General features: G+C 33.3%; 1 protein-coding gene across 1 annotated transcript in view; it reads left to right on the top strand.

Annotated features, from left to right (window-relative positions):
• Positions 1-7,558: 7,558 nt before the first annotated feature.
• LOC145333965 (gamma-aminobutyric acid receptor subunit alpha-6-like) overlaps positions 7,559-25,703 on the top strand; it is a 162,902-nt gene continuing 144,757 nt past the window's right edge. Inside the window, exon 1 of the mRNA XM_080179226.1 lies at positions 7,559-7,749. Coding sequence (XP_080035352.1) covers positions 7,620-7,749 — 130 coding nt within the window. The 5' untranslated portion in view covers positions 7,559-7,619. The remainder of the gene's footprint in view (positions 7,750-25,703) is intronic.

Here is a 25,703-nt window from a genome sequence, read left to right as displayed (position 1 = left end):
GTTCGTTTTTTATTTAAATAGGAGTGCGAGGATGGGGTAAAGGGGGAGGGATAAGATCGTTATTTTAGCCCGCTACAGGTTTCACTTTAATAGAAAACATGAAAATCTAGTGTAAATCCAAGTTATGATAAATCCATTAGATAATGTTTTTAAAAAATCATTATGCATTAAGTTTGATTTTGATATAGAAATTCTATATATCCCATGACTATTTTTATTGGTGGGGGGGGGGATACTGCGAACCTACCAAGAAGTATCGCCCCCAGACAAAAATGACTTGCCTCCCCCCAAAAAATATTTAAAAAAAACTGTTGGTATAGTCCCTTTCGTGGCGTTTCGTCTTAATTTCACAGTAGATTTTTTCCTAATTCTAGAGTTGTACATCAATTTATCGTCCATTGTCTTACCTCTTACGATATCTTTTTTTTCAAATGAACAAATTTTAATATCCCGTAAACCTGTCAAAACCAAAATAGTTTGGAATTTTTCAAATGCAGTTTTATTTAAAAGATTATCAATGATTTGTTTTATTTATCTCATCGTATTATAGACAGCTTTCCACGGATATTAATATAGAAAACTATAGGATTAAAACTAGTTTTGTTAGCCCCGAGGGGCCGAAGGCCTGTACTAATAAATCTGATATTGATTTTATTGTTTTCATTTTAATATTCGTTGAAAATTGTCTGTTGTACAATCATACAATGCTACACATGATTTTTTAGTATGGCTAAGAACCGGTTCTAATCCAGCGGATATTTATCGGCTTCAAAGATATACTAGAAAATTTTTTTTTTGCAATCTTAAAAATATGCTTTATGATGTAACTAGCGGCTACGCCTCAAGAGGCCTCTAGGGTCACCTTAGGTAATGTGGAGTGGGAATAGTTTACCCTTCACATACATTTTTAGGTTTAGGGGTAATTTCTCTTCAGACGGTGGAGATAGCCTTACCCAATTAATATAGTTAAAAACCTTCCATATACCTACAAGAAACTTCACTATAAAGGAGAACCATATCGGTTTAGCAGTTAGCGAGATCCTTCGCTACAGACAAAAAAAGCTAACTACTTTATATAATAGGATTGTACATTTATAGTCTTTCTTTTTGTCTATCTGTCTGTCTGTTAGTCTGTGTTTGTACCGAAAAATCTCGCTAACCGCTAATCTGACATATTTCTGTATAAACTTTTTATTGAACAGGGTTCTAAAGGTATAAGACAATGGCCGATAAATTGATGTACATCCCCAATGATGATTCCCAATTCACTTTTGTAGATTGCAATTATTGGTTGAAGCGTTTTGACAATCAACTTAATAAACCAACCAATCAAAATTTAATAACAGTCCACAAAGTCGATCATACAACGAATAAAATAAAATTGTATTATAAAACTTTGAGGACAGCCAAATGTCTCCTCCCTCCATCCTCTGAAGGGCACATTCACCTTCCCCTCCCCCCCGCCCCCGCATTATAAAAAACCCTGTTTTATACTTGTCATATAAGATCAAATAAACGGCAGTATTGATCATTTTATGATTTTTCAATGAAAGTTTCTGATATTGCTTTTATGTATTTTCAGAGAGGGAGATGAAATTGGATGTTTATTACACTAGTCTCCAAAGTTTTATAACAATCATAATCGTTGGAAACTTTGGGAACTTTTATTGAATTTTATTGGTTGGTTCATTATGATAAGTGAACAAGCGATTCTACAACTTATTGTAATCTATAAAAGGGGTATTTTTATGTATCATCATTGAGGATGTACATCAATTTATCGGCCATTGTCTTATCCCCCGAAATCCCTGAATTTATTTCAGTTGCATATAGAAAACTTTTTGAATTACATAAAAGTATTTTTTCATTTTATAGAAATCTTTTAAAAGTTAAGCTTTAAAAAATAAAACATGTTTTCTCAAATTAGCTAAAATAGTTTTTAGTAATATAATCTCATATCTATACACAAATCTTATGAAAGATATTTTGTCAATTTTCTAAATACTTTTTTTTACTTTTTTGGGCATTACGCTGTTTATTACACTAGTCCCCAAAGTTTTATGATACCGTTTGTTGCTTCATTAAGTTATAATCTACAAAAGGAGTAATTGTGTGTATCATAATTGGGGAGGTACATCAATTTATCGGCCATTGTCTTATCCCTTTAGATCCCTGTTTTCAGGGCTTTATGTATTTTTTTCTTTTTCACAAGTTATAATGTAATTATTTGTCCACAAAACTTTGCTAATATGCCTTACTTCTCTTATTATTATAAATAAAATACAGGATACTGTAAAATGACATACTTTCACTGTTAGAATTTGATTATAGAGATGCCTTGCTTATAATATTATACCTTGTTGTCCTAGGAATCATTATTCTAAAAATCAGATGAATAGGATAATCATATAATTTAAAAAGTTAAAAATCACCATGTTGTAAATGAACGTACGAACTTTCCAGTAATGATTATAGAGTTGCTAAACTTCCTAAATCGCACCTAACTGATATTGTAATCATAATGCAAAGTTTGAAATGGAAAACTCAATTCTAACATGTGTATATGAACGATGAATTTTCACTTATTGTTGATGCACTACATATGGACATTGTTGTAAAATATTAAAAGCTTGTTCTTTTCAAAAGAAGAAAGTGCTGTGGATTAAAATTATGTGCCATTATCTTCTCACTCTCTTTATAATTACCAGGGAAGGAGGGAACATTGTTAATTAAATTACTTTTTGGGATCTACAGGGATAAGATGGTAGCCTATAAATTAAAGTATTTCCCCTTCTGTAGATTTTTATTGATGGTTTAAACTTTTAATTTTATTAACCAACCAATCAAAATGCAATAAGAGTCCCGAAAGTTATTGAGCCAATGAATAAGAAAATGTTATTATAAAACTTTGTGGACTAGTGTAATAACAGCCTAATGTCTCCTTTCTGTAAATTATTCTGGTACCCAAAGTTTCATACTTATCCCTTAAGATCCCTTTTTGCTAAAGCCAAGAAAACATTGGGCTGTTGGCTTAACAACTTTGAGAACTATGTAATATTAAATTTTAATTGGTTGGTTCATTAATTCGAGTGTCCAAACGTTTCAACCTATTAAAATATACATAAAAGGAACTTTTAGGATAAACGTAAATTTTTTTGTCCATTGTCTTATCCCTTGATATCCCTGCTGTTGAAAGCTAAGGAGTTCTTGTAATTCTTATTAGACTTTTCTAAACTTGGTGTGTCTTAACTTTCCCACCACTTGTATCATATTATCTTGGGTACTTGGGTACTACATACTTCTGGGGGATAAACATTAATTTATTGTCCATTGTCTTATCCCTGGATATCCCTGCTGTAAAGCTAAGGAGTTCTTGTAATTCTTATTAGACTTTCCTAAACTTGGTGTGTCTTAACTTTCCCACCACTTGTATTATATTATCTTGGGTACTTGTATCACATACTTCTGGGGGATTAATATAAATTTATTGTCCATTGTCTTATCCCTTGATATCCCTGTTGCTGTAAAGCTCAGGAGTTCTTGTAATTCTTATTACAGACTTTTCTAAACTTGGTGTGTCTTAACTTTCCCACCACTTGTATTATATTATCTTGGGTACTTGTATCACATACTTCTGGGGGATTAATATAAATTTATTGTCCATTGTCTTATCCCTGATATCCCTGCAGTAAAGTTCAGGAGTTCTTGTAATTCTTATTAGACTTTCCTAAACTTGGTGTGTCTTAACTTTCCCACCACTTGTATCAAATTATCTTGGGTACTTATATCACATACTTCTGGGGGATGAATATTACTTTATTGTCCATTGTCTTATCCCTTTATATCCCTGCTGTAAAGCTAAGGAGTTCTTGTAATTCTTATTACAGACTTTCCTAAACTTGGTGTGTCTTAACTTTCCCACCACTTGTATCATATTATCTTGGGTACTTGTATCACATTCTTCTGGGGGATAAACATTAATTTATTGTCCATTGTCTTATCCCCTGATATCCCTGCTGTAAAGCTAAGGAGTTCTTGTAATTCTTATTAGACTTTCCTAAACTTGGTGTGTCTTAACTTTCCCCAAGTGAGTGAGAGGTCATTGGACTGAAATTTACACTAGTTCCCAAAGATTTATAACCATATTTTTTGGTATTTTTATTGAATTGTGTTTGGTTGATTGCAAAATAAAGTGTAAAAAGTTTTCAACCAATGAATAAAATCTATAATCTTGTGTATTATCAGTTTATCGGCCATTGTTTTATCCCTTTAGAATCCTTCACATCCATCATTAAACTTCCCTGAAAATAACTTGACAAATTCAATTCACTGTTTATATTTGCTAATATGTGAAATTTATTTCCCATTTCTTAACTTCTTAGATTCTAAGAATAAGGGAAAAAGAACATTTAAGTTCTTTTAGTACAGTTGAGTGTAATGGTATTTGTTATGGTATCCAATAATTACATAATTTTTAGGTTAAGGAATGGTTTAAAGAAGGTATAACTTTTTAAAGGGGGGGGGGGGTAGATATACCACACTTTTCTGGGATCTTGCTGAGTCAAGTATCAACTGTTGGGAATATCAAAGGATGACTCCATGCAAAATTTGAGCCGGATCCGGCCAAAACCGGCCGTGAATTTTATGAAAAACCGGTTTTTTCCGGTTTTTAGGGGGTATCTGTAAATCGATTCAGCTGGAGCAAAACCGGTTAGAGGTACAAAAAATTTTACTTCACATGAAATTTAGCCAATGCAATTGCCTACAAAAATGTACTTCATCATCAACTTGATTGGACAACTCTTTCCCCTCCTAAATGTCCATTAAAACCTCGGAAACGGCTAAAATCGCCAAAAATCACGCCTTCGGCGGCAAATAACGGCTAAACGGTAAGCCGGAGGCGAATGAAACACAAATAAAGAAATGTCTGCCTCAAAAAGTTGTTCAACATCAAAGAGATGCTTGAAGTCTCTAAAACGACTCCTTCCCCTCCTTTAAGGGGAAAAACTGAAAAAACGTGATTTTCAAAAGTATGCCAACTTCGTGGGTGTGGGGGGCACTGAACCCGTCACCCCAGGGCACCAAATATAAAGTCTAGGCGGCCCACAATGCTGAATTTTCACCAAGTGAAAGTCTTGTGTCATTATCTCTTATAAGAAAAAAGTTATTAATTAATTAAAATTTCAAATTGTGATATTTTGATGGATTTCTTTGATGAAATGACAGGCCGGTCAATTTTTAGGCCATTTTTTGCGGTTTTTGGGCCGTCACGCCCAAACGGTTTGAGATAATCTCACGGGACCTTTTGCCCAACCTAAGTCTGGTTATTTGTGAGGTCTAGGGAAAAAAAACAGACTTACGCAAAAGATTATAATTATAATCTTTACACAGAAAAATGGCACGAGGTGAGGGTTTGAGGGGGCAAAATGAGCCGACCAGCGATTTTTGACGGCACGCAGCGACGTCGTGCTTCATCCAATCCGGGATTTTTTTTTTCTTAGACCTTACAAATAACCAGACTTAGGTTGGGCAAAAGGTCCCGTGAGATTATCTCAAACCGTTTGGGCGTGACGGCCCAAAAACCGCAAAATATGGCCTAAAAATTGACCGGCCTGTCATTTCATCAAAGAAATCCATCAAAAAATCACAATTTGAAATTTTAATTAATTAATAACTTTTTTCTTATAAGAGATAATGACACAAGACTTTCACTTGGTGAAAATTCAGCATTGTGGGCCGCCTAGACTTTATATTTGGTGACCCTGGGGTGACGGGTTCAGTGCCACCCACACCCACGAAGTAAGCATACTTTTGAAAATCACGTTTTTTCAGTTTTTCCCCTTAAAGGAGGGGAAGGAGTCGTTTTAGAGACTTCAAGCATCTCTTTGATGTTGAACAACTTTTTGAGGCAGACATTTCTTTATTTATGTTTCATTCGCCTCCGGCTTACCGTTTAGCCGTTATTTGCCACCGAATGCGTGATTTTTGGCGATTTTTGCCGTTTCCGAGGTTTTAATGGACATTTAGGAGGGGAAAGAGTTGTCCAATCAAGTTGATGATGAAGTACATTTTTGTAGGCAATTGCATTGGCTAAATTTCATGTGAAGTAAAATTTTTTGTACCTCTAACCGGTTTTGCTCCAGCTGAATCGATTTACAGATACCCCCTAAAAACCGGAAAAAACCGGTTTTTCTTAAAATTCACGGCCGGTTTTGGCCGGATCCGGCTCAAATTTTGCATGGAGTCATCCTTTGATATTCCCAACAGTTGATACTTGACTCAGCAAGATCCCAGAAAAGTGTGGTATATCTAGGGGGGGGGGATGCAACATCACCCAAGCCCCTCGCGCCCACAAATAAGCCGCTGCTGATTAACTTTATAGTGCGACTATATAGATTGCCATGTTCAGACATACTTCCACATAAACAGCCAGGGATTTAAAGGGATAAGACAATAGACAATTGATTTATATACATCCCCATTGATAATAAACAATATATCTCTTTCTGTAGAATAAACCACCAAGCAAAATTAAACAGTAGTGGCCAACGTTTAAGAACCAACAAGTAAAATAACGTGATAATAAAACTTTGGGTACCACCAGTAATTTCTCAGTCCAATGTCCCCTCCCTCCCTGACAAACAATATTAAAGGAGGGAGAGGAAATTTGGCTGTTTATGACAACAGTTCCCAAAGTTTTTTAATAACGTTTTCTTATTTATTGGCTTAACAACTTTGGGGACTTTTATTGAATTTTGTTCAGTTGGTTCAGTATGTTAAGTTTCAACCACTACTTGTTATCTACATAAGCGGTAGATTTATGTATCATCATTGGGGATGTACATTAATTTATCGGCCATTGTCTTATCCCTTTAAATCCCTGGACAAACAACACTTCACTCTGCTAATTAACACAATTAACACTTTTAGCTAATCAAAACGAGACAAATAAAAAGCGGGTTTCATCAAAAATAATTTCTTTTCCTATAGTTTGTGAAAGCTATAAATTTTTTTTATAAACTTGTGGTTATGCCCCTAGAGGCCTCTTGGGGGCACATGAGGTTATGGGGCGATGAATTCAACCCTTCCCCTAAATTCTTGACTTCTCAAAAGTGATGTATCTTTAATGTTTAATCCCAGGAAGGAATTGGTAGTTTACACTAGTCCCCAAAGTTGTATGAAATCATTTGTTGGCTCAACAACTTTGGTAACTTTTATTGAGTTTTGATCGGTTGGTTCATTAATTTGAGTGTCCAAACGTTTCAACAACTAATTGCAATCTACAGAAGGGGTAATTTTGTGTATCATCATTGGGGATGTACATCAATTTATTGGCCATTGTCTTATTCCTTTAGATCCCTGATCCTTTAATGTTTTTTTTAAATTTCTTGTGTGAAAATCTTAACATTTCTAATTAATCAGGAAAAGAAATAGAGACAAACAAAGTATTTGAGTAATAAAAATAACCATAAAACAAAGTTATCATTTCCTTATTTATAAACCCATTTCAAAAACACAAAAAGTGATAATCTGAAGTGGTGAAAAACTTATATTTAATAGTGAGCTAGTAAGTGTTGCTGGTACCCAAAGAAGTGTGTGGTACCCAAAGTTTTGAAACAATGACAAGAATGAGCTCGCACTGTGTGGCGTGGCCGTTGACCCACGCCTTCCTGTTTATGTTAACGAGCGTGGCAACCAGTGAGCTAATCATTGAGAAGCTTGAGTCGGTTATTTCAACAAAAGAAAAGGGTAAGATTAGTTATTTATCGAATTGTATTATAGACAACTTTACGCGGATAGTAAAATGAAAATGTATAAGATTGAAACCAGTTTGCTTAGGCTCGGGACAACAAAACTGGTATTAATTGTATAATTTTATTTTATTGATTGTGGAAAATTGTCTGTTACACAACCTGTCTGTTATACATGAGTTTTTAGTATAGATGAGAACCGGTTATAGTCCAGCGGATATTAATCGGTTTCAAAGCCTTACTGGAAAAATACAGTGTGGCCACCAGTGAGCTTATCATTGAGAAACTTGAATCAGTTATTTCAACAAAAGAAAAGCGTAAGTACTCAAAGTTTACTGGTACCCAAAGTTTTACAATAACAATCTCTCATTGGTTTGCCTATAAACATTAGTGACAGACAGACAAACAGGCAGACAAACAGACAGACGGACAGACAGACGGACAGACAGATGGACAGACAGACGGACAGACAAACAGACAAACAGACAGACAAACAAACAGAAAAATAAACAGACAGACAAACAGACACGGATATTAGATTAAAATTGACTGAAAACTAGGGTAACTCACAGACAGAAATACAGACAGACATACAGACAAACAGACAGATGGACAGGACAATAGGAAGTAAATTTACGTGACAATATCAGGGGAAAATAAATTGTGACGTAAAATATTTTGAATTTAAATCAGGGATCTAAAGGGATAAGACAATGGCCGATAAATTTATATACATCCCCAATGAAGATACATAAAAATTAGTGGTTGACAAATTTGGACACTCAACTTAATGAACCAAACAACCAAAATTCGATAAAAGTCTCCAAAGTTGTTGAGCCAACTAACAAGAAAACTTATTATTATAAAACTTTGGGGACTAGTGTAATTACCAACAATGTCCCCTCCCTCCCTGCGTCTAAATATTTACTTAGTGTACTTGACTTTTCTATAATTCAGTATGAGGGGAAAATGGGCTATTTATTACACTAGTCCCCAAAGTTTTATAATAACTCTTTCTTATTCGTTGGCTTAACAATTTTGCGGACTTTGGTGAATTTTGATTGTTTGATTCATTAAATTGAGTGTTCAAACGTTTCAACTACTAATGTCAAGCAACAGAAGGGGTAATTTTGCATATAATCATTGGGGATGAACATAAATTTATCGGCAGTTGTTTTTTCCCTTTATATCCCTGATCTCTCTACTTTTTTCTATCTTTATTTTCTCTCTCTCTCTCTCTCTAAATCTCTAAATCTCTCTCAATCTCTCCCTTACTCTCTATTTTAAAATAGATAGATTTGAAAGAGAGAATGAAACATTGAAATTGTTTTGACAACCTTTCTTACTTAGAGTTTACATTTAAAAGCAAAGATTTTCAACAAATAAGACATAAAATATACTATATAACGCTACTCTGATAATAACTATAAATTATAAACAAATATTCATGAAATAATCAAGGATGGAGGGGACATTGGACTGTAAATTACAGCGGTACCCAAAGTTTTGATAACCACATTTAAACAATGGGTACTTTTATTAATATTGATTGGTTAGTTCACAACTTTCCAACCAATAAATTTATGGGGGTAATTTTGTTAATTATCAATGGGGATACATATCAATTTATCGTCCATTGTCTTATCCCTTAAGATCTCTGGAAATGATCTAGTTGGTCAAAGTGCGGCATGAAACTTTCAAAAAAAATAAGTAAAATTTTGAAGGGGGGGGGGTAATTCATAGTCAGATATTGTACAGTTTTTATTTTGTACATATAGGTTTTAGCTAGTGATCAAAGATAATGGCCTATTAATTGATGTACATTTCCAATGATAATACACACAATTTTTGCAGATTATAATTAGTGGTTGAAAACTTTTAACACTGAACTTAGTGAACCAACCTGTTAAAATTAAATAAAAGTCCCAATAGTTGCTAAGCCAACAAATAAGCAAGTGTTTTTAAAAAACATTGGGGACTAGTTCAATAAACAGCCCATTGTCCGCTTCCTTAAATTTTCGGTCTAATGGATGTCTTTGATTAAATTTTGTGATAAACAAACAACAAAATCGATGAAACAAAGAATATTTTGCAAAGCACACTGTAAAAATTAAGGTGCTAGGTTTCATGAAAATTATTTTCTCGTATTCATTTGAAACCAATTAATATCCTGTGGATTAGAACGAGTTCTCATGCATATGAAAAAATTATGTCTAGCATCGTATTATATCAAGATTTCTACGAATAAAAAATGTACAATGATAAGATTAAAATCAGTTTTTTACCCTGTGCCTTCAGCATCTCGGGGCAAAAAAAATTGGTTTCAGTCTTTTAATTGTACATTTCATATCTGCGGAAAGCTGTTTATAATACGCTGCGAGAAATAATTAATCCTTCTTCTTGGGAGCTAGGTATGCCGTTTTGGAAACAAATCCCTCTCCACACCGTATAAATAACATATACAAACATACTCAGCATGTTAATTTCAGTGTACCACACTTAATCACCCAGGTTACAAAACAAGGTAACATCCAACAGACAACAAACTCTTTAATTCCATGATCTTTGCATGATAATAAGTTATGTATTTTTTTGGGCCAAGGCATTCTCCCTACTGTAACTAATAATGTTGCTGGATTAGAACATTTTCATCAAATACCAATCTAAAAATCATAATATTAAAACGAGTGTTGGTAGCCTGGGTCTTTGCAACTGGGGGCTAACAAAATCTTAATCTTTTCTATTATAATATCAACTGAAAGCTGTATATAATACAATGCTAAAACAATAATAATGGTCAGAATGTTAATCTAGTTGCAAAAAGATTTTTCTTTCTTTTCAAAGAAACTTATGTTCAAACTTTTAACAATTTGTTAAGCATTTAATTAAAATATCAATGATGAAAATAATAATTATTTCATTATGGCTTCAAAATTGGATCCAGTTCTCAGCTGAAACCAGTACCAAAAAATCATATACAGTATACGTTACAAAAAATGACCGGTCTTTAAAATGCTATTGCACACCTTCTAAAAAAGCTTTAACCATATTGTGTGTGTGTGCTCTTTATACATTTGTATGCTTGTGTTTGTTGCGGTCAATGAGATTAAAGAACATTTACCCACATTTGGCAGGCTATAAAAAAGATATTCAAAATGTCAAAAATCAACCAATTATGTATTTTGAGTGAATTTTTTCCTACCTCTACCGAAGCGGTCTCACTAAAAGATGTCTCAGTGCCTTAATAGTTGAGATATCAAACTACAAAGCTAGGATAGTACCAGCTCATACCAATAACGAAATTAATTCGGAAAAAAATCACTAAACCTATACGTGTTTTTCAGCTGACGTTGGGGGGCAACACATCGTAAAATTGACGACCTCTCCATTTTCCCCCCAAATATTATTTTAGATTTAATTCCCTTGTTGGTTATACCTTATTCCTGGGATAGTACACTGAGATACCACAGTGAGAGGGTAAAGAAGACTAAACTCCAATATCTCAACCCTAGCTTCACTTATAGCGAGCTAAAGTCAAACCAAAGACTCATACCTGGAATCCTAAAAATTGAAAATGTCTCAATTCTAGCCTATAAGATGCCCTAAGGGTACTCTAAAGTGATTTTAGACTATGGGTTCAAATTGTAATTGCCTTTTATTTCTTCTGCATTTACCAAAAAGCTAAAGAACTTTTTTCTAGCCCTTCTGAAGGCTGCGATCTGAAAATTGGGCACCCAGGGCACAAAGCCCAAATTTTATTGATTTTGAGTTATTGATACATGCTTTTTGTGCTCAAATGACTTTTATGCGAGCTAGGAAGCTGAGTAAAGTGTCTATAGAAGCAGAATTTTATGCTTGAGATAAAACTTTGAATAACCCCTAGGCTAAAATTAATTTTACTATGTGATTTTTGGGCTTAAGTTAAATTCACTTAAAATAATTATAGGTTGAATTTTGACATTTTGAACTTTTTCTTTTATAGCCTGCCAGATGTTGGTAAAAGTTCTTTGAACTAATTGACCGCAACACACACAATTATACATATATATAAAAAGCACACATACAGAAAATAGAGTTACAACTTTATTAGATGGGAGGCAGGAACATTTTAAAGACCGGTCATTTTTCGTAACGTATACTGTATAACATGGTATAAGATACATTTATAAAGAACATTAAAATAAAAAATTAATACCAGTTTTATCAACTTGGGCATTCCACTGTCTATAATAGGATGTGATAAATAACTATTATTGGATTTAAACATAATTTTAACAACAGATAAATGGATGCACTACACCACTATCTAATTTTTAGATAGAGAGGAAAGAAAGATTAATAGGAACTTTTATGCAAATTAGATATATTGGTATAAAAAAAAGTAGGAAATGTGTTTGAAAGTTTGCCATATAAATCATTTTTGTGCACCGTATAAATCTGCTCTTCATCAAGGATATCACACATACACATAAAATAAAGTAACAGGATCTGTGTGTGTCTGTTTGTACCAAAGTATCTTGCTAACTTCCTTTACACATAACATCTTCTGGGTCCTGGTAAGGTTTATAACTATTTTTGAGGAGAGTACCACCACCCTCCCAAGAGAAATGGTGAACATTTAGAATATCACACTCGCATAAAAATACTTATGATAAAGTAGTAGGATCTTTGTATGTCTGTTTGTACTAAAGGATCTGACTAACAACTTTTCCTTTACAATTTAGCATATTATTGGTTTTGGGAAGATTTTTTATTATTTTGGGGAAGGTTACAACCACCTCCAATAAGAAATTCCAATAATTTTGAGTATGGCAGGTGTCACAGATTAAGTCACCAAAGCTGGTGAAAAGAATTATATTTCAACTTAAGAATTTTAGAGAGTAAGTTTACAAGTAATTGAATTCATGCACATTTTTTTTCTTCATGTATTGTTGGAAAAAAGGGTAAGTTAGACTATAGATTATCAATTCTATAACATATTTTGTTATTTGTTGGCTTAATAAATTCTTTATCAAAAATAATTTCAATCTACAAAAAGGGTAAAATTAGAAGGAAAACAAAACAATTGTATCTATAATACAAAGTTGAACGATGTCTGTCAATCTTTCTGTATGAAGTTTATGATCTTTTTAACTGCTGAATAATTGGACTCTACTCTTCAGGGAAATATGAGCCAGAGGAATTTTAAACTGTTTTCTTGGGAGGGGATGGGTGTGGAATACATTTATTACAGTGTATTTATTTTGTACCTGGCTTGAACTTGAACGAAATACAACTTTTGAATAGAATGTTTCTGCGATTCAACAAAAATATATGAATATTATCTTTATAAAAATTGTTTATTTCCAGGGTGGGAGGGGACAGCCTTTTATCATAGTAGTCCCCAAAGTATTATGATAACAACTTAACAACTAACAACTTTGGGGACTTTTATTAAATTTTGATTTGTTGGTTCATTAAGTTGAGTGTCCAAATTTTTCAACTGTTATTTAAACAAGGGGTAAATTTCTATAATACAATGCTATACATGATTTATCAGTGTAGCTGAGAACCGGTTCCGATCCAGCCAAACTGGAAAATGAGTTTTCACTAATTTTTTATGTTGTGTTGAAAAAACAGAGTTATATAAATAATCGGCGGTTTTCCAATATTGTGTTTGAACCTCAGATTTTATTAAAAATTTATCCAATACCTTTTCGCAAATATTTAAAATGTTAATTTTTGGTAATTATTCGCGCTTTTCCGCTAGCTGTGTCAAGTAGGTGTTAGCAGGGATCTAAAGGGATAAGACAATAGCTGATAAAATTATATACATCCCCAAAGTTTTTAATTATTCGTTTTCTTATTTGTTGGCCCAACAACTTTGGGGAATATTATTGAATTTTTATAGGTTGTTTCATTAAACTGAGTGTCCAGGTCCTACTAATTGTAAAACCAGCGGTTAGGGACATCCATTGGAATAGACAGACACACACACACATTTACAAACATCCTGTTACTTATAACTAGTTCTTTGGCTAAATACAGACAGACAGACATATATCTTGTTATTTTTATATGTTTTTGAAAATAAGATATTGGTTTCAGGAAGGGAGGGGACATTGGGCTGTTTATTACACTAGTCTCCAAAGTTTTATAATAGCGTTTTCTTATTCTTTGGTTTAATATGGATTTTGATTAGTTGATTCATTAAGTTGAGTGTACAAACGTTTTAACAACTAATTGTAATCTACAGAAGGTATATTTTGTGCATCATAATTGAAGATGTATATTAATTTATCGGCCATTGTCTTATCCCTTTAGATCCCAGTATTGCTTTGCATCCCCCTATCTTGTTTAATTTTATCAATTTCTTTCTTTTCTGAATTGAAAGTTTTCTTCGTGTGTAGTGTAGAGTTATTGTCAGGGATCTTAAGGGATAAGACAATGGACAATAAATTGATGTTCATCCCTAATGATGATAGACAAAATTATCCCATTGTTGAACAATATTGCCATGCCTGATTTGAACCAACCAATGATATTGATTATGAAACTTTGGGTACCAGTATAATTTACAATCCAACTTCCTCCCTTCCAGTTTATTTAGATAAATTGCATTGTACCATGGTTATAGGGATAGTTCAATTGAAGATAATTTAATCTCTCTCCTTTGTAAGATGAACTTTGGGAGGGAGGGGACACTAGTCCCCAAAGTTTTATAATCACGTTTATTTAACAAATTTGAGACTTTTGATTAATTGGTTTATTAAGTTGAGTGTCAAAACTATAATTGTAATCTAAAAAAAGGGTAATTTTGTGTATCATCATTGGTGATGTACATTTATTCATCATCTCTTTAGATCCATGCTTTGGTGTTCATTAAACATTGGGGTAAGAAAGGGTTGTATATTATTTTTTTCATGATTGCCCTATCCCTTTCTACCATATGTATATAGAGATTATCAATAGAGTAATCACAATCAGATCTAAAGGGATAAGACAATGGCCGATAATTGATGATTCACAAAATTATCCCTTAAATTAAGATTAACAATTACTGTTTGAAATGTTAGAACTTGATGAACCAACCAACCAATTTTTAATAAATGTCCCAAAAGTTATATAACCAACGAATAAGAAAACATTACTATAACACATTGGGGACTAGTTTAATAAACAGCTCTTTGTCCCCACCCTCCCTAATCTATAAAAACTTTTGCTGTACAGCAATTTGCTTAATGATCGAAGGGAATCTTCATAAAAACTGTCAGACCTCTATCAGCATCATATTCAAATAAAAATACGATACATGTGTTTTTCAATTCGTTTCCAATTTACCAGAAATAAAATGAAATAAGGGAACAGTTATTTATTGCTTTGTATTGCAGACAGCTTTCTGTGGATATTAAAATGACAAAAAATATAAGAATTAAAACTTTGACCTATCAAAACTGATTTTAAATTTTTATTTTCTCGGAAAAATGTATGTAATATGATACAATACATGATTTTTCATTGTGGCTGAGAATCAGTTCAAATCCAATGGATATTAATCGGAGTCGAAGCCATACTGGAAAAACATTTTTTTGTGAAGTCTATAACTCTATTGGTTTTACTTCAATGCTATTCTTATAGAAACAAGCAATGCATTGGTTTTAAAATGATAGGGCTACTCCATAACTAATTTTTTGATTTTATAGAAAAAATAGCAGGAACTCCCCTAGCATCTAGGGGATCTGTATTTAAAATAACAGAGAAATAGCTTAAAACCATTTCAAGACTTGAATCTAAAAACTAAAATAGCCTAAAACCATCTCAGGACCTATGTAAAGCTTACTTAAAATAGAGAACTCAATCAGTTCATTAATTATTGAGATCTTAAGCTTCAGACAAAAAATACTCTTACTACATTTGGACACTTTACTAAATGAACCAACCAATCACAATTCCATAAAAGTCCCCAAAGTCAACGAATAAGAAGTTTTGTATAAGTGTAATAAACAGCGCAATGTCCCCTTCGTCCCTGCCATAATGTACTTTTGTGTGCTTCGCTACTTAATGGATTTGTCATCCTTGTTTTTTTTTTAGAAAAAAACTTATGCATTTGCTTTTGTATACAACATTGAAATTTGTATTTGGCCTGGGAATACATAAATAGGTAGAAAATAAAATAACAAGGATGACAACATTCACAAAAATTTATAGCAGAATAGTTATTTATCGCATCATATTATAAGACAGCTTTATGCGGATATTAAAATTGAAATTTGTATTTGGCCTGGGAATACACAAATAGGTAGAAAATAAAATAACAAGGATGACAACATCCACAAAAATTTATAGCAGAATAGTTATTTATCGCATCATATTATAGACAGCTTTATGCGGATATTAAAATTGAAATTTGTATTTGGCCTGGGAATACATAAATAGGTAGGAAATAAAGTAACAAGTTTGACAACATTCATATGTAGCGCACACTAATAATATAACTAGAATAGTTATTTATCGCATCGTATTATAGACAGCTTTCAGCAGATATCAAAATGAGGAAATGTAAGATTATAATCAATTTAGTTAAAGCTGAATGACCGAAGGCCCAGACAAAATTTTTTTTTACATTTTTATTTTTATATTTAAATATCTAATCCAGCGGATATAAATCAGTTTCAAAGTCAAAACTATAAATAAATTACATATTTTAGTGTTTTTATTAAATCAAGAATAAAGAGGTTGTGATCAACTGCTCCTATTAAGTCAAAGTATTCTTTATTATAACCATATGCATCTATATAAAACAGTCCATAATTAATAACAGTTTGACTTAATAAGAGCATTTGACTACAACCCAACACCCAACTATAAGGAATTATGTGAAAACAAGGATGACAACATTCATAAAAGCGAAGCACTGAAACGGTAGGACAAACGGACATTAAAACTTGTATAGTGTCAGAACTGAATAATTAAAATATAAATGTATAGGAGCCGAAGCAAAATTGTAAGTAAAATTGTTGAAAAAATGATTGATACAGAATAATGTTTATGGACATACTTACATTTTTAGTACTTGATTATAGAGTTGCTTCGCTTATAATATTGTACTTTGTTGTCCCAGGAATCAGTATACCAAAAATCAGATCAATCGGATTACTAGATCACATAAAAATTTGTTGTTAAAAAAGTAGAAAAAAATCAACATGTTTAAAATGGACGTACGGACATTCTGGTAATGAACATAGAGTTGCTACGCTTTCTAAATCGTACCTAACTACTACAGGAATCACCATGCAAAGTTTGAAGTCAATAGGACAATTCTAACATGCCTAAATTAACAAAAAAAAACTATCCGTTACGGACGGACGGGCGGACGGACCGACCCTAATTATAGAAAAGCTTCGCTTTTAAAAAGCTCCTCTTTATAGAAATTACAAAAAACCTTTAACATTTTGTTTATTTTATATTTATTATTTTGTAAAATGATTGACAGACCGACGGACCAAGTAGATTATATTTTGGAAACTCATTGGTATCTTCACTTTATGCATAGCAGCCGATAAAATTACATTTCCCTAAGTGATTTATAGAGTAGCTTCTTCACTACAACTTTATTTAATTTAATTTAAGTAAGAGGGAAATAATTGAAATAATTTTTTCTCTGTGGGTTTTCCTTTAAAATTAATTTTGTGCTGTATAAACAATTTTGTGCAGGAAAACAGTCATCCAGAGAGGGAGGGTACATTTAACAGTGAATTACATCGGTACCCATAGCTTTAGAACCATGTCATTATTGGTTCCAAATTAAAAGTGTTTAAACGTTTTAAACTATAATGAAAAAAAGGGGTAATTTAGTTTATCATCACAGGGGAGATATAGACAGCAATTAATCGTCCATTGTCTTATCCCTTAAGATCCCTACAATAACCTATAGTGTACTCTACTGTACATACAATGTGATACGTCAGGGAAAGAAGGGACATTTTATTGGACTGTTTATTACACTAGTCCCCAAAGTTTTATATTAACTATTTCTTATTTGGTGGCTCAATATCCTTGGGGACTTTTACTGAGTTCCGATAAGCTGGTTTATTAAGTTAAGTTTCAAAATGTTGCAACCACTAATTGTAATCTACAAAAGTGGTAATTTTGTGTATCATAACTGGGGATGTACATAAATTTATCAGTCATTGACTTATCCCTTTAGATCTCTGGCTAGAAATTGTAAATGTGTCAATATGAAATTGAAAGAATGCCCATAGTAAAATTCCTATAGTTCACCTTCCTTATCCACATATAAGGATATATATATATACTGTAAGTAACAAGATGTCTGTTAGTCTGTGTGTGTGTGTGTGTGTGTGTAGCCATTGTTTCTTAGTGTTTGGACCTAAGTAGTAATGGAGAAGGACGAGACACTTTTGTATAGCCACTAGGACTATCAAGCTCCACGCTCAAGTACATTATGCCTTGACCCGCTGTCTCTAGGGAGCTACTCTTTATTACCTCGCCCTTGTAGAGTATGACAGGTGTCCCAAATTAAGTCACCGTAATGAATGACGCTCTCCGCAGAGAAGCTTGGGATAAAGGTTGTACAGATATTATGAACGTGACTCCAAGTATCCAAACCACTCAATAATCTCCCTTCTTACACAACCAGGGGAAGTTGCGTGAACGTATTCAACTGAGAAATTCGAGTTGCCACATGAGGACTTGAACTCGAACTCTCATCACCGTTACCACTGATCTAGTCTGTGTGTCTGTACCCTTAGTTCTCGCTAACATTGCTGCACCGATATGGTTCTTCTTTACATTGAAGCTTTTAATAGGTCCTGGTAATGTTTATAACTTTTTGGGAAAAGGGTACCCCCACTCTCCCAAGATAAATCTTTTTACTTTTTCTTTCTTTGAAATAAAAATAAAAATATTTTGCTAGTTTCATTAAGATAAAACAATTCTTTCATCTTTGTATTGGGTCTTCAATATCAGATAATAGCGTCAAAATATAAACACAGCCGAGTCTCTAAAACATAACAGAAAGCACTTTACTAGCAGACAAAAAGGGTATCCACCAATTGGGCCAGGTAGTTGTCTTGGTTATACATACATACTTATAAACTTTTTTCTATATCTATTAAAAGTTAAAACGGAAATAATAAACTTAACTTTTCTGTGTTTAAAGGATTTCTGATTATCTACCTATCATTTCTTTATATCATACTAGCAGCTACGCTCCCTAGAAGCCTCTAGGGGCACTTAAGGTAGGTGGGGGAAAAAACGACCTTATACCATTTTAAATATAAGTTTCAAAAGAGTAAAAAAAACATTTTTTGGAGGGGAAGGGGGTGAAGACACCCTCCCAAAAAATAGTTTAAAACCTTCCCAGGACCTATAAGAAACTTCACTGTAAAGGAGAACAATATCGGTTTAGCGGTTAGTGAGATCCTTCGGGACAGACAAAAAACGCTTATTACTTTATATAATAGGATTGTAAAAACTTTTGACAATAAGGAATAGGCATTGTACGATAAATTGATATAAATTTCCAATGATGATAAACAAAATTATACTTCCTGAAGTGTAAAACTAGTCCCCAAAGTTTTATGCTAACGTTTTCTTAGTCTTCGGCTTAACTACTTTTGGGACTGAATTTGAATTGGTTGGTTCATTAAGTTGACTGTTTCAACCACTAATTGTAATCACAGAAGGATATTTTTTATGTATCATAATTGGGATCGGACAATTATTTATCGACCAGTCCTATCCCTTTAGTTCCCTTTGAAAAGACTACTTCTTAACTTTAGAGAAAGTTTTTGTTAAAACTCATAGAAGCAGAAATATCCAATACTTTTCGAGATTTTATCAAAAGTTATCTTTTTATAACTCACTTTGTCCGTCTGTCTGTCTGTCCTTCTGTATGTTCATCAATCCGTCTGTCTGTCTGTCTGTCCGTTTGTCTATCTGTCTGTCTGTCCGTCCGTCTGGCTGTCCGTCTGTCTGTCTGTCTGTCTTTCTGTGTGTCTATCCGTCTGTCTGTTTGTCTGTTTGTCTGTTTGTCTGTATGTTTGTATGTTTGTGTGTGTGTCTGTCTGTCTGTCTATCTGTCTGTCCGAGTGTCCGTCTGTCCATCTGTCTGTCTGTCTGTCTGTTTTTGGGTACCATGAAATTTACAAACCCCCAACCACTCCAGTTGTAAAAGGTTGAATTGTTAGGCTTTGCTACTTAAAAATGTTGTCATCCTTGTTATAAATATATCATATTAACTTTATATATAGTAATCAACTTTAATTTTCTTTTATTAAATATTTCCACTTTATTAGCTTTACTTACTAACAGACGAACAGACAAATATCCAGGATAAGACATTGGCCTATATATTGATGTACCTCCCCAATGATGATACACAAAATTACTCAACTTAATGAACCTCCAATCAGAGCTCATTAAAAATCCCCAAAGTTGTTAACCTAACGAATAAGAAAACATTGTTTTAAAACTTTGGGGACTAGCGTATTAAACAGCCATCCCTCCTTAAAAGCTCTACTTAAGAATGTTGTCATACTAAAGAGACGCCCAAGCTTTTTATTTTAGGGTGGGATGGGTAAAATAAAGAGTTTATTGGCCGTAGAGATACAATTATTTAAGGTTGTCAGAGGGGTGGATAACCCCCCTCCCCCATCCATATGCACACTTTTTCAACTTTAGGGACTTTGTCACACTAGTCCCCAAAGTTTAATAATAACGTTTTCTAATTCGTTGGCTCTACAACTTTGGGGACTTTTATTAAACTTTAATTGGTTGGTTCATTTAGTTAAGTGTCCAAACGTTTTAACCACTAGCTGTACCCCCCTTCTGTACGCTTCGCCAAGAAACGTGGAAGACGAAGAAAGTCGCTCAATTGGTCGTCATAAAAAATAAGGGATTATCCATCTCTTGTTTAGGGGTTTTCTTTCCCACTCCTCCTCTCTTCATCCCTTATTTTTATGACGTCAGAATTTTTTTTGAGGGACTTTCTTCGTCTTCAGAAAAGTTGAAAGTTTAATTGCAAAGAAGGATTTTTTTCTACTTACTTTAACATTGTTCAGACAGGTTCAGAGTAAACTTTTTTTGCAGCGAAGCTACTCTATAACTTCCTTTGTCAGTCCGTCCTTCACTCCGTAACAATGTGATTTTTTTGCTTCTATTAAAGTTAGACAGCTAAAATTTTTTAGTGAAGATTTCTACTTTTATTCTAATCATCAGAGTAAGACACTAGAGTGGGAAGGTGATAAATAAATGTATTTCCCCATTCAAAGGACTTTGTGCTGACTCTCAATTGGGTCTTTGAAAATAGACTAGTAGTGTTGGGAATATTTACACAGCCAAGTAGCAGAAAATGATTTGCTAGCAGAAGAAAAAGGTACTTGGAAAAGGGAGGGCGGAAGTTTTCTGTATATACGTCTACTATAGATTCAATACATTGTTTTGTCAGACTGTCTGTCGGTTATGCTTCAAAAGATGTAAACTTTATTAAATAGGGTTTAGTTATTTTTTCCCTTTTTTAAAATTGTTATGAGAAACGAATATTTGCTGTGTCAGCTTGTCAATTCCATGATTTTTAGAGCTTTGCTTTTATGGATGTTGTCATCCTTGTTATTCAAACAAAGATGACAACATTAAGAAAATGCAGAGTTGTAGGGGACAATGGACTGTAAATTTCAGTCGTTCCCCCAGTTTTAAAATCACGTAATTTAATTCTTTGACTTAAAAACTTCTGTGGGCTCTGTATTAAAGGGTAGTAAATAGCTAAAAAAAATAGCCTAAACCCATCATAAAAATAGCCTAAAAATACCTCTGGACTTATACAATGCTTCCATGAAAGTACCATCCATTCCGACCAGCAGTTTCAGAGATATTTTTCTTCAAACTAAAAAATCCATAAAATTTAACTTATTAATTATTAACTTTGAAAATTTAAAAATCTTTACACTTCAAGAATAATGGATTTATTATGACTTTGATCTTACACCAGATTATCATGTACTGTAATAAAGTAAACCTTGTAGCTGGCTAAAATAACGATTCCCCCTTTATCACACCCTCTCCCCTCCTCTCCACTGGATGAACGAACTGGCTAATAAATGATTTTTATGTTATCAACCTAAATTGACGAGCATTTTCCCCCTGTGATAATATCCACGTATTTTCTACATCCAGTCCAAGAATAGAATCAAATTTAACTTTTAATAACAAAATTAAAAGTTTAAAAAATCAAAAAAAAGTTAAATTTATGTTTGAGAAAAAAGTAGCTTTGGAAAAAAAATAAATGCAAACTCGATTTTAAGAAAGCCTTTGATGCAAATTGCTGCGACTTAGTGTGGGGTTTGGGTTGGTTATTGTTTACTAAATCTTTGGGTACTTTTATTTAATCGATTGGTACCCAAAGTTATATTGGATGTTCTGTTGGGCAATTTGGTTGAGTATTGTTTACTAAATTATTCTTTGAAAGAGGGGATATGGATAGAAAATTAAACTAGTACCCAAAGTTTTATTAATGCAAATTATCTTACACAGCGCGGGATAAGATCTGCTGGGAGGGAAGGGGAAGCAACTTATACTGGTACCCAAAGTTTTATTGATGAAAATCATCTTTCTCAGTGTGAGGTTTGGGTTGGGTATTGTTTCCTGAATCCTGCTATGAGAGTTTGTAGATTATACTTGTACCCAAAGTTTTATCCTACTCAGTGACAGGAAGGGTACACTGGCCGAACTATTACCCAATAGTTACCTAATTTTTATCAACACGTTCTCTCATTGATTTGCCTAATAACTTTGGGTACTTTTATTTAATCTTGATTCGGATGGTACCCAAAGTTTTATCTATTCACAAGCCCTGACTTGTGATTGATCTGTTTTTTGGAGTACTGATTCCTATTACAATAATGTACAATTTATGAGCAAACATCTCTATAATCAAGTCCTAAAAATGTCAGTACGTCCTTAAACAGTATTCTGTATTTAAGAAGTTTTGCAACAAATTTACAAATAATTTTGTCAAGACTTGTATATTTATATTTCGTATATTCTGTTTTGATACTTTACAATTGTTAACGTTCATTTGTCCTACTGTTTCAGAGATTTGCTCTATGGATGTTGTCATCCTTGTATAACTTTCTTATCACTTGTAGGTTATAACCCCTTTTTCCTTGCTTGACAAACCTAAATCCTCCTGGTTTACCTTTTGGATTTACAAAAATGGGAAAGGGATCGGATCTCGCTAACCATTGAACCGATATGGTTCTCTTTACAATGTAGCATCTGTTAGGTCCTGGAAAGGTTTATAATTATTTTAGGGGAGGGTACCATCACCCTACCAAGAGAAAGTTTTAAATAAAACCACGTTAGAACAAAATTTTGGGTACCCATTACTTAACTATGGGTACTTTTATTGATTTTGGAGTGTTTAATTAAAAAAACTAGTTAATGTTTCAACCAAATATTTTTAATGTACAGAATGGGTTTAGTATGTCAATTTATTGTCCATTATCTTATCCCTTAAGGCCTATGAAAATACATCCAATAAGATCTAAATTTATTAAAAGTACCCAACGGTTTTTTTAACGTCTTTAAAAAACTATGGGTACTTTTCTTAAATTTGGATTGGTTAATAAATAAACAATTAATGTTTCAACCAAATATTTTTTTAAAATTAACTGAGTGTGTTTATTATGTCAATTTATTGTTCATTGTCTTACCCTTAAGGCCCCTGAGATTATATCGAATAAGAACCACAATATGATAGTAATATGATCTTAGCTCTGTCAATTACGAGGTGAAACAAAATATCAACTTTCTTTGCAAATTTATAGATTGATAGATAGATAGTACCCGTCCCGTTTTAGAAAAATTTTGTTAAAATTTTTGCCCTAGCCATAATATGGTTGATTTATGCAAAATAGTTTTTCTGTAATCCAAAATTTGCGATGATACAAGCACTGCAAAGTTTTTAAAATTTTCAAAAAGACCTGTTTTTAAAGCTCTTGTACCATCTCAATTTTAAATATTTGTACAAAATTTAAATTCTAGTGTGTCGATATAAACCTGAAATTTACCAAAAAAATGGGGGCAGTTTCAATTATAACATATGGACAAATGTGAAGCAAGTAATTTTCCAAAGTAAAAATTGCCAAATTTCATACATTTATAATAGGGTTGGGCCGGATTGGACGGATACAGATATCCGGCTGTTTTATAATGCTGGATATCCGGTATTCAGGTTTATATTGACACACTAGAATTCAAATTTTGTGAAAATCTTTAAAATTGAGATAGTACAAACTAGGGTTGGGCCGGATATCCGGCCATTTTCAATATCCGGTCGGATACCGGATATTGAAACTATCTGGCCGGATATCCGGCAATATAACCTTTAATATTTTACAACAAAAATCACTGTTTTTTTTTTTAAATCTTAAATGGCTGTAATTTTCTTATTATTGAAGCTAGAAGAACAATTTTTTCTGAATATGTTTATCTTTATGTAAATTTTATATTAGAAATCTCAAAACATAAATTTTGGCGGTGGCAGCAGTACTTGGCAGCTGCCAGCCGCAAACTGACGGTTGGCAGGTAAACGGCAACGGATTTTATGAAATTGTAATATGTCATGAAGATGTATAAAAAAAGCCTAAGTCTAAAATTTGAAATATTCAAGTAAAAATTTGCGGTCACAGGAACCGTTTAAAGGTTTCAGGAGACCTGGAGGTTCAGGACTTGCAGGATTATACCTGGAACCTGAAATCGACTTGAACACCTATATTACATATCCTAGCATCCTGTGCCCGCCAGGAAGGAGGTATTAAAAAAATTTCAACTCTCAGTTATGTGTCATACCCATATTTCGAAAGTCACTTAGTTATAGCCCTCTACCTTTTATACACAGAAAATGGGATAGAAAAAACAGAGGGGGGGGGGGGGCAGGCATTCAACGCCACCTCCCCGCCAATCCTCCAACTGTTAGGGGTTGATATTACAGATTGAGGGTAGTAATAGTTAATTAGATTTATTTGCTATTAAACACATTTAATTTTTTAACTATTTATTGGTGGAATACATAAAGTAGTAAGCTTTTTTTGTCTGTAGCGAAGGATCTCGCTAACCACTGAACTGATATGGTTCTCCTTTAGAGTGAAGATTCTTATAGGTCCCAGGGTGGTTTTAGGCTGTTTAATTTTTATAAAAAAGTTGTTGTAAAAGTTTAAGTTATTTTTCTGCACTTTCATGTCCCTTCTAATATCCCTAGATACTAGGGACGCAGCCGCTAGTATAATATAAAACACCAGTTTATAAAGAGATTTTTTTGCGGGTATTGTCCCTTTCGTGGCAACGCCCCTTAAGGAGCGATTATTCGTATTTTCACAGTAGCTTTCCTCCTACTTCTAGCCCCTTGCGGGGGACTCTAACCTTGCGGGGCCAATTGCATAACCCTGCGGGGCAATCGCCTAACAAATATAACCTAACCTAACCTAAAATAACCTATTAAAAGCAATTTTAAAAATACAACGAATCGCCCCTTAAGGTGCATTGCCACAAAAGGGACTATATCCTTTTTTGATACTTTAATATGTAGTAATTTGGCCGGTTATCCGGCCGGATATCCAGTAATTTGGCCGGATAACTGGATATTTGCCGGATACCGGCGTTGGCCGGATATCCGGTATCCGACCAAAAAAATATCCGGCCCAACCCTAGTACAAACTTTTTAAAATCTGCAAAAAGGTCGTTTTTAAAGCTTTTAAAGATTTTTACTAAAGCTTATGAAAATTAATATACTACATAATGCAAAGTTGTATAATAATCAATAATAATTGATTTAGATAGAAAGATAGATATAAAGGCAGATATATAGATAGATAAATTAGCTATAAGCCAGGAAGAATGAAAAGTTAAGAGGTAATCATTTATCATTCTAGGAATCATCATTCAATCAATAAT

The sequence above is a fragment of the Acartia tonsa genome, chromosome 12 (assembly GCF_053477335.1).
Source record: "Acartia tonsa isolate MP-2025a chromosome 12, ASM5347733v1, whole genome shotgun sequence".
Classification (NCBI taxonomy): domain Eukaryota; kingdom Metazoa; phylum Arthropoda; class Copepoda; order Calanoida; family Acartiidae; genus Acartia; species Acartia tonsa.
Note: the sequence above shows the minus strand (reverse complement) of the source record. Positions and strands in the feature narration are given on the sequence as shown.